The 10,513-nt window shown below is 40.6% G+C and overlaps 1 protein-coding gene across 1 annotated transcript; it reads left to right on the top strand.

The window, feature by feature from the left end:
- Nucleotides 1-709: 709 nt before the first annotated feature.
- Nucleotides 710-4,068, top strand: LOC134205887 (polymerase delta-interacting protein 3-like). Its single transcript, XM_062681553.1, has 4 exons — nt 710-1,405; nt 1,470-2,062; nt 2,985-3,190; nt 3,310-4,068. The coding sequence occupies exons 1-4, from the start codon at nt 982-984 to the stop codon at nt 3,425-3,427; spliced, it is 1,341 nt and encodes a 446-aa protein (XP_062537537.1). The 5' UTR covers nt 710-981; the 3' UTR covers nt 3,428-4,068.
- The last annotated feature ends 6,445 nt before the right edge of the window (nt 4,069-10,513 follow it).

The raw sequence follows: 10,513 nt of genomic DNA, 5'->3' as shown, positions 1-10,513 counted from the left end.
ACATCGGATTTTGAGTACGTTTGTTCGATTACGTCGATGCATATTACAATCTTTTTTGCTGTGTACATATATTGAAATCGAATAAAGCCCCGACTCTCCGGCGGCAGCAGGCCGGATTCCATGCCGAAAGATTCTGTGTGGACCATATAGACGAATCCAAGTAAAAATAAGAAGACACACGACGGTGTTAACTTTGACAGATCCTACAGCTCAGCATAGGGAGATCATTTTAAAATGCTTATAATAAATTCTAGACAAAATGTAATTAAAATCTGATTGATGTGCGGTACGGAAAAAGTTCTGAATTACATATCTCAAAGCTTATCTCAATTTTTTGAATATTTTCCAAAAATGTATCTATCATACAGTTCGGAACTTTTTCCGTATCATACATCAATCAGATTTTAATTACATTTTGTCTAGAATTTATTATAAGCATTTTAAAATGATCTCCCTATGCTGAGCTGTAGGATCTGTCAAAGTTAACACCGTCGTGTGTCTTCTTCTTATTTTAGGCTTATTTAGCAGGTCAACGAATTCCAAGAGTAATTGGACACGTGCAGATTTTTTTTATTGTGAATTTTGGTTAAATTAATAATAATTTGAGCATTTTTTTCTTACCGTGCGGAGATGGATTCTGCTGATATGTACCCAAACTGGGTATAAATCCGGGGGACTGGGTATAAACTAAAACTGTCAAACGACTTCCATCAAAACGGCCAGCAGCAGCAACCATCATCATCAGTAAATCGCAGTCGGTAGCAGCGGAGCAGTGAAATTTGGTTAAAATAAAACCGCAGAAAATCGAAACTTCATTCAATTGTTTCGTTTTGGACTGGCGAGTTTACTGCGGAACACCGACGACCATCATCTCAAACAGAAGCCCATCCGCACGGAAGCTGTAGTTGGCGTTGTCCTTCGGTAAAAACAGTGCAACGGCATCATCTGTAAGTGCCCAATATTGGAACATACCCAAACAAGATGGATGCGATGAGCCTGAGCCTTGATGACATTATCAAAAAGAAAGCCATCGGAAAGCGGCCGAAACCAACTGGTGGTGCAGTCGGTGGAAAGAAAACTCCAACCAAAGTGGGTCGTAATGGTGCCGTCAGTGGACGAATCGGTAAAAAGCCCCTGGCCAGTCCGAACGGGCGTCGTAAGCCGGCAGTAGCAGGAAAACCCCGATCCGGAGGAATCGCAAAACCCGCAAGAGTTCCGGTGGTTGTTGATGCGCGGATGAAAATCATTCAAAAGAAGCGAGCGCAAATCCGCGACGCCCGAGATAAATTGGTGGAGATTGCGAGAAATAGTGGCGATGCCCGGTTGCGGTTGCTCAAACGCAAGGGAAAGGTTCCGCCGGGGAATGGCATTCTGAAGAAGAGAACCAGCAGCGAGCATTCCAGGGGTGAGTTTCTGTAGTAGTTGATATTCATTTATAATTTTAACCGAAAATGTTTGAATTGTTTTAGGAAAAGAGTATGATGATGAAATGGAAGTGGATTACGAAATGGATATGCGTCGCCCTATGAGACCACTGAAGCGAACCGTTCGAAATGAAATGTTTACAGTACCCAGTACGATGCCACCATTGCCAACATTCAGCCGTAATGTTCGCAATTCGCCGCCTCCGACATCATCCTCATCGTGGAACAGCGATCCGTTCGATTGCTACGAAGTGCACACAAGCCGTCCGACCTTGTCGTCGAAAGCGCCGCCCCCTCCGGCCCCTGTTCCACGGTACGATGACATTCCGCCAAGACGTGGAACAACGCGGGTTCGGTCTCCGCCTCCGCACCCGATGTATGCCGAGGACCGACCCCATCTTTCGTCTACAATGCGGGCCCGGCTGGAACGGGCACCAAATCCCAACGAATCGATGGGAATCTTCGCCAAAATGCCACCGGAGGATCACCATATGAGCAGCAGCAGCAGCCGGAGTCATCACCATCATCACCACCACCACCATTCGCAGCCGCTGTCACCGTCCCCGTCGCCACCGATCACCGGGTACAGGATTGTGGTCAGCAATTTACACGGCAGTGTGACGCAAAATGACATCAAGGTAGGTTTACGGTGATTCTACGTAGTTGAGTAGTTTTATCTTCATGCAAACGGAACGTATAGATTGCACAATTATTCTACTCTATGACATTACTATTTATAAAATTCAGAACACATTACATTTTGTGATGATTCCGTGTTGACTTCGAACTTGAAATTGAAAATGGGCAACGCTTTTCGAAGATCGAAGATAAAATTTCCACTTAATATAAAAATTCGAACTCACGACGGGTTGATTGTGATATGTTTTACCACTAAGTTTTGGGTAGATGTCTTCACATCTATTGAATGCTCCTATCTCGCTTTTGGTTGGTTAGGTAGGACCACTATTAGCTTTATATGAAGAAATTAATCCGAACGCAGGACGGTTCGTTCAACTACTCTGCCATTCTCTCGGACAAAAATTACCCAGAATGTTTTTAGAATTTCAACTGTTTTGTCTTCCATACTTGTAACAAACAAGTATAAATTACCAGATGTGAATCGGAATTATATTGTTCAGTTTGAAAAGATGGTTGATGATCCTTTCATAGCTTAAAGAGTACATACACGCAGCAGACATTTATATGCATGATTTTATACAGAAGTAGACTTATAAACAAGCTCATTATCGATTACGCCTTAAATTCCAGTTAGGAACAGTTTGAGTGACGAAACTACTGAACCGATTGGCGTAAAAATTTGTATGTAGAGGTTTTTGGGGCCGGGGAAGGTTCTTAAGATGGTTCGAGACCCCTCCCCTCTTTGGAAAAGGGGCTTCCATACTAATGAAACATAAATTTCTCCATAACTCGAGAACTAACCAGAGAATAAATCAATATTAGGCGAAACGAAGTTCGTCGGGTCTACTAGTTTCTAATAAGAATTAAAAATAGTTAGCATTAGAAAACTTTCAGCTCTACAATCTTCAACTTTATTTCCAGGAACTGTTTGAAGATATCGGAGATCTGCTGGAGTCGCGTCTGGTCCGCCCGGGAGTCGCCGAAGTAATCTACCGTACCCTCAAAGACGCCGAGGAAGCCGTCGATACTTATCACAACCGCCAGCTGGACGGTCAACCGATGAAGTGCTTGCTGGTTAAACCGCGAGCCTCTAACAAGCCAACCGCCCCAGCCATCAGCTACTCGAGGTGAATGCACAACTCGATGTCTAACTAAACTATATCTCATCCCGATGTCCTGATTCCGATCGAAGGCGAATAAAATGACACCCATGTTCGATTTTTCTCTTTCTCTCTACTCTCAACAGCTCATCAAGATCCCTCAAGTCCTCCTCACTCTCGTCGTCCTCGTCCGGAGCCAAGAAATCGCACGTCGAAATAGACATCGACGCACTGCATACGGTTCTGTTCAGAAGAGATCACTAGACGGTTCCCTTTCATGCCCTCTCTTCCCCAGACATAACCGCACTGATCTACATTTACCAACACACTCATTTTGCATACACACGCACAGACACAGATTTTTTCAATGATTTTCGTTGGTTACAATCAAAGCCACCATAGACAAACAGACGTATCTACTAGAATATTGTATAAGTGAAGAGCCAACCACTGGATGTGTTATCCGTTACTGAATAGATTGACAAGTGTCGTTCGTTACGCCTGTTTGTCTGTCACAACGCTATACGTTTTAATTTGAGCTGTTTTATTTTTGTTATTCAAATACACAAGCTAGAAAAAATACCGTTCAATGACTGAGAATTTCACATACGTTTTAGTTGGAAGGTTTCGGTTCTTTCAAGCCCTCTCTCTCTCTCCCGAATTAGACGAAGAATCCTCCGCTCAATGGCACATGCGTGACAGTACATTTAAATAAATTGTAACGGTCTTCTAATATGGGTAAGGCAAAAATGATGTGTATCGTTTGAAAGAGACTTCAGTACGCTATTAATGATAAGACCCTAACAGTATCGGTAAACGATGGAAACAAATACCTAATAACTAATACTATGCAAAAACAACAACAATGAATAAAATTATTTGAATTTGAAAAAGTGTAATATGAATCGCGTGTTTCATTTGGCAATAGTTAAATAATAGGTCACAGCCTGTCTCTGTCAGATTGATTATTTTATGCTTGTTCAGATGGTGTGCTTAATCACATGTTATCATAAAGGAATATAAGTCTTCAATATCTTGATAGCATATAGCCACGGATGGGCAAACCAAGACCGTAAACCGTAAACCAAGCCACGGATGGGGAAACCAAATTCAATTGCGCACCGGCGGCGGCGGCAAGACCAAAACGACGGAAAACTTCCCTCATCGCCTCGATCTACCACGGTGACGTTACTATCACGATGGTGTCGTAGGCATAGGTTAGCCACCCAATTCTCCCCCAACCCACTGGCTCGAGCCGGCATACCAGCGGATGGAGATATAAGACGAAGAGGTGCATGTGCATGGTGTTGTACGTTGATCCATGTCACGTGCAACAAAGCAACCTACAGTAGCCGTTCGATAACTGCAAAATGTTTACTTTTCAGTTAACGAATGCCATTTTATAACTGCAACGCATTCTAGACGTCAAACGGTTGTCAATCGACGTCAGATGCAATAAAAATCAAGGGCCTCATACGCCTGTCACGTCACTGGCGAACAAAGCTCGTGTACTCTGCATCGAAGCTTAGAACCGGTGTTAGGGCGCAATCGTTAATGTGAACATTTTTATATTCGGTTAGTTACTGCAAATAAATTCTTTTTCGAGTCCCTATAATCAAGCAGGTATCTCAAGCATAGGGTAGAATACGGCATTGGCAGGGTGCGACAGTTGTTGGCACCCTCAATATTTGCATTTTCCAGCAAACATACACTATTTTTGAACATAATTTTATTTCAATCACACAACTTCAGGTCTAAGCTTTCATTTGAATAAGTTGTTTGTGTAAAAGTATCAAGATTTGATTTGTTAATCACCGGAACAAATTTGCACCTATGAAATCCTTGCCATTATTGCATTGCCAAAGAAAGCAGCACACGAAAAGCAAACTGTTACTTACTTTTTTGGATCACCTGTTTCTCCTCTTTATTGAGTATGACACGACAAATTAAGTACGTAAACTACTTTTTACACTTTATAACCACTAGATTATCACCACAAAGAGCAAATTTATGCAATATGTGCTGTATGTTTCACTAAATAAAATCGGGACTGTTCGTTTTCTTTGACAGTAGCACACTTCGGAATAGAGCGAGAGAATGTGTTTGTAAGCATATCAAACACACGCTTAAAAGATACCTCGCACAATTCTATGTGATTCGATTTTAGCAAAAATACGAACAAAATATCCGGCGATGGCATTTATTAAAAAAAGTGTTCAAATACAAATGCTTCTATTCAAATTTTTACGCAGACCATGAATTATATCAAAAATGATAGCAACACCGTAGTATTTTAACCCTTATGTGGCTGACAGGACCGTTTTCCTTTTGCAACTTCAATACTTTCCAAGCTCATCAAAAAAATCATAACCATTTCCGTTCCTACATAGCGCATTTCAACCATAAATAATTGCCTACTTTTAGGGTATCATTCAACTGTGAAACGTAGTGTAAGAATGGGTTGGCTCCAGCGGCTGGATAGGACAGTGCTGTCCCTTATTCAACATATGAAGACTCACGAGGTGGAATATATTCAGGGTGTCTACTACCTGGAAAATACCTGGAATTATCAGGGAATTCCTGACATAATCAGGGAAATTTCAATACCCGGTGATCATGAATGAAATTCTTTCAAAAGATGAAGAAATCATTGAAAATGTTTGAATAAATATACCAATCAAATGTAGTGAACGATAATGGATCGTTGTTCCACATACAACGTTTTGCCATCTTCGAGCTTCGTTTCACCTAAAATTGATTAATTATATATTTTTTACATTATTTAAAAGAGGTTAAGTATTCGAAATTTGCAATTTTTTTTAGATTAATTTTCGATTAAAGCAGAAATTTGTACTTCATTTGTATGGGAGTCCCCCTTCCAGAATAGGAGCGGTCTAATACCATCATAAAAATCTTCACCTCTACATACAAATGTTTATTCCCAGGGCCGTATTTAGGGGGGGGGCGTGGCCCGGGTCCCCACAAATCTTATGTACCAAATCCAACCTTTTTTATACATTTTGGGCCCCCCACAACCTGTTGGCCCCGGGGCCCCCGTCCGGCTAAATCCGGCCCTGTTTATTCCGTTTTCTAGTCTATAAGGGCAGACAAACAAAAATTCATTCTTATGTGTATAGATTTGGTTTTACGTAGTTTACGTCGAGCGGTCGTATCTTGTACACAATCACCATGATTTTGTTTTTAATGAAACAGACATATGTGGACTTATCATGTAAGGACCGCAAAGAGCAAGTTGTATATTTGAAACTGGTTGATAGACTATTGCTTACGAATCTAAAGCATTATAAAACACAAAAGACGTGGCCAAAGTGGCCAACATTATTCAAATAGGTTGAAAATGGTAAAAGTTATGAAAATGTCAATATCTGGGTACACGGGTACCCTATCTGGTATTCACGTCTGTTTCTTGTTGGCCGCATAAGGGTTAAATTTGTTTCACAATATGTTTAAATGCTTTTGCCTATCTTTCTACATGACATAAAATTGATGCCAAGGCTAAAAATTCATGTTTTGTTTTAAGCCAGTTTTGATAGACAATAAAATTTGTTCCAAAATTGAGTGAAGCGAGATGAGCGTGCGGCCGATTAATATGAATGAATTTTACTACTGGAGGATATAAACAACCAGCATTTGCCACCAATACATTACCAGTTTTCTACTTCAATGTCTAGTTGCTAAAGGGAGCAAACTCATTGCATATAATAGAAATTGCTATGCCAATAGAAGAAACGTTGATCTGTTACTTTATATTAAATTTACTGAGTTTGTGGTAATAGTTGTTATATTTAGTGAACACCAATCATCAAAGAAATAGCATACAAATGTATACCAGTTAAACTGTACCTGTGTTTTAGTGTAATTATTCATTATTTTTATCATTCAATTTCGCGAATGTCTTAGACTGCCAAGAATAGGTATTTTCCCCTATAACATCGTTATATTGCTGCATGATTGAGTGTTTAATTTTGATAAAATATCGAAAACAAAAGTGTGCATAAAAATTTCCTCGCCATAACAAAAAGGTGGTAGAGAATTAACACTGTTGTTTACAGTTTAGAACCAAATCCAGATGTCGCACATGTTGGGGTAGGGATTCAGTGCTCCGCCTTCACCCCCTGATAAAAATGCATCTAAATGTGCAGCGCAATGCAGCTATCACTGAGTTTGACACCAGTTTGAAGTTTAGCGGTCCGATAACTGCAAAACTGTTGCAACTATCGAATCGCAGTTAAAAAGCATTGCAGTTAAATGACTTGCAGTTATCGAACGTCTACTGTATAATATTATATAATGTTCATTGAAGCGGGATCAGTACAAAAGGCCGAATCACAAAAGGCCGAACCACAGAAGGCCGAATCACAAAAGGCCGAAAATGTTCTAGCATACCACAAAAGGCCGAAAACCCAGAAGGCCGAACCACGAAAGGCCGAAGGATACAAAAGGCCGAATCTCAAAAGGCCGAATCATTACAAAAGTTTCAATCTTTCAATTAAGAGAACTTGGAATATTCACAAATTTACGTTTCCTTTAATTATGCTGCCCCATTAAGAAAAACTTGTCCACGTGTTTTGCAACTAATAGCAGCGATCTAATCAATCTTATTCAGTTGAGGTATTTAACATCAGTTCAACGTCGAAGCTCAATCTTTCAATTGAAAGAAGTTGTATGACGGTGTTTACAGAATCAATTTGATTCCTTATATATTGCATAATAGATCAATCTTCATTGCAGTAATGAAAGCATGAACATACGTATAAATATTATCACTTTAAAGTAACGGAGTAATCCAAGAGCTCTCTTTTTTCTTCCTTTGCTGACGTAGTAATCATTATCAGTAGTATTGGGAAAAGTTAAATTCCCAAATCAAATGCAAGAGCCCGAGTTAAATTCTACTAGATTCATGGCTCACAGAATCGAATTGCCGATTTGCATCAATGTAGGAGTTGTGCGCTTCATGATGCATGGTTGTGCATTGTGCTAATGATGCGCACTACTCATGATCTAATTGCGACATCAGAAGCTAAACAAAATAGACTTTTTCAATTATTATGCTTTTGACCAAAATGCATGTTCCTTAATGCATATCATTTTCTCCCAATTTAAGAGAAACTTACTTCACAAGCCTTCACTGAGAAATCACAAAATAATTCGAATATTCTAAATTATATTAAGTATTTGAATTAAAAAAGTCTGAATAAAATCGGCAGACCAACAAAGTGGACCGGAGCGCGCGCGCTCCGGTCCACTTTGTTGGTCTGCCGATTTTATTCGGCCTTTTGTGATTCGGCCTTTTGTGGTTTCGGCCTTTTGTGATTCGGCCTTATGTGATTTCGGCCTTTTGTGGTTTCAGCCTTTTGTGCATTCGGCCTTTTTTGCTTTCGGCCTTTTGTAATTCGGCCATTCGTGATTCGGCCTTTTGTGATTCGGCCTTTCGTAGTAGACCCGTACCGGCACCTATTTGTGCCTTAACCAGTACTGGAATTTCTCATTTTCAATGAGAGATGTCACGCGATGTTTACATATCTGCCCCTTTCAATATCTATAGAAATGCGAAGGATGAATGGCATGCTACAAAAATCTCAAAAAATATTTGTCCCGTGACAGAGCATGAAAGTGTGCAATATCTGCTTTATTTTTGTGTTTATTACCACTTTCAGCTTGGTGAACTAAAGGAATATGATTAATTTATCGACTAGTCACTATTCTTTGCATATATGCATAAATAAATTAGAAATTTTAATTTTAAAATAAAGCACAACATCCTTTCATGACTGCCTTTCATGCGAAATTGATCAAAGAACCCACGATTCTTTCATTTGGTCGCCTGAAATAGAAAAAAGCGCTTTGCTCTATGTCTTATGACGATCATGACTTATTCCAGTACTGGCCTTAACAACTCATTCTCACAAACATACATGGCTACAAATTATATTCATATGGTCTCGAACGCATTTTTCTAAACTTTCCAAGGCATCAATTCCCGTAGTTCCAGAGATAAAAGATGCTCTCTATGTCCTACTTCAAGAGCTGTCATGAATAGTTCACCAATTTACTCCAAAGAGCATGCGTTTACGGTCAAGAAACCATGCATTTATCTTTTGATGTACGTTTTTGTTCAAATCCAGTTATGAAAGATCTAAAACAAAAAATCTTATGTGAGCCGCGAATACAAGATTTAAATAAATATTTGATCACTTTGAACAACTGGAAACATCAAATGGTGGCGTGTTTCATCTCATATAAATTGCTAATAAAAACAGAAAACCACGCACTAAATTCACAATAAAACATCATTATTTTTATACAATGAAACATTTTATCTCTTACAAAAGATATTTCGAATTTCTTTGAAAGCCAGACAAACTTTATGGACGCAGAAAATTTAAGAACACAATCTGACAGATACAAGTAACGCTAGTCGCAAACTTGAATTACGGTCATGTTTTGGGTTATTATGGCTCATGATTTTAGTCGATTCGTTCATGAAATCGTGAGTCATAATCATGATTTCATAAAATAAGATGGTTCATGAATTCATGATTTCAAAATCATGAAAGCAGTAATCGATTTGTTTCCGTGCGGTAAGTGGGTGGCAGCGGGTGGTACCCGCACACCCCCAAGTGGTGCAAGTGCAAGGGAGATGAGGGTATTACTTTCAAGGAGAATGGGGGTAATATCCTCACGGAGTGAGTTCTCGAATGTAAGGGTGAGCACACAAGTAAGTCTCACACGGTAAGGATGGTTGATCGAGTGGCTGCTTAGGCAGTAGGGTGGCAGTGGGTGGTACCCACACACCCGCAGTGAGGGTCCCTGCTTAACAGGGAAGTGAGCGGACTGCTTCGGCAGTAGAATGAGTGGTCTACCCACGCCGGGGGGATTGTTGTCATGGTAAGGTGCTAAGCAACCAGGGTACCAGCCATGTACACATCCTCTCTGGATGGGTGGACAAGTAGGGTTCTCTAGTGCAGGACTAGAGAACCACTACATTGAGTGAGGTCATCCTGGACAGCGAGGCACCGGACTGGGGTATCTCCTGTAAGATAACTTTACCTCCTGACTGGAGCCGAGGTATCGCTGCCTGGGTTGATGGGTGATTGGTCTGCCTCGTAGCCGAGGTAAGACTGGCATAGGATTCACTGCCCTAGGGTCGCCTCCGGTTTGGCAGACAGGTGGTACCACCCTGTTGCAGGACGGAGTGGATACCACCCTGAATGAGGACTGTCTGTGCTGTGGGCCATCATCAAGAGGTGCCTCCTGGAAGGTATCTGCAATTTCCTTGCTGTTATTCCCGTAGCACAGGCAGGTGAGTGTTGGGGCACATTTGGTGCC

The sequence above is a fragment of the Armigeres subalbatus genome, chromosome 1, assembly GCF_024139115.2.
Source record: "Armigeres subalbatus isolate Guangzhou_Male chromosome 1, GZ_Asu_2, whole genome shotgun sequence".
NCBI lineage: Eukaryota > Metazoa > Arthropoda > Insecta > Diptera > Culicidae > Armigeres > Armigeres subalbatus.
Note: the sequence above shows the minus strand (reverse complement) of the source record. Positions and strands in the feature narration are given on the sequence as shown.

Excerpts from the sequence above, each read along its gene's own strand:
- LOC134205887 (XM_062681553.1), top strand. The coding sequence starts at position 982 with ATGGATGCGATGAGCCTGAGCCTTGATGACATTATCAAAAAGAAAGCC. Across the intron at positions 1,406-1,469 it reads CAGCAGCGAGCATTCCAGGG|GAAAAGAGTATGATGATGAA; the intron begins GTGAGTTTCTGT and ends GAATTGTTTTAG. Across the intron at positions 3,191-3,309 it reads CCAGCCATCAGCTACTCGAG|CTCATCAAGATCCCTCAAGT; the intron begins GTGAATGCACAA and ends TACTCTCAACAG.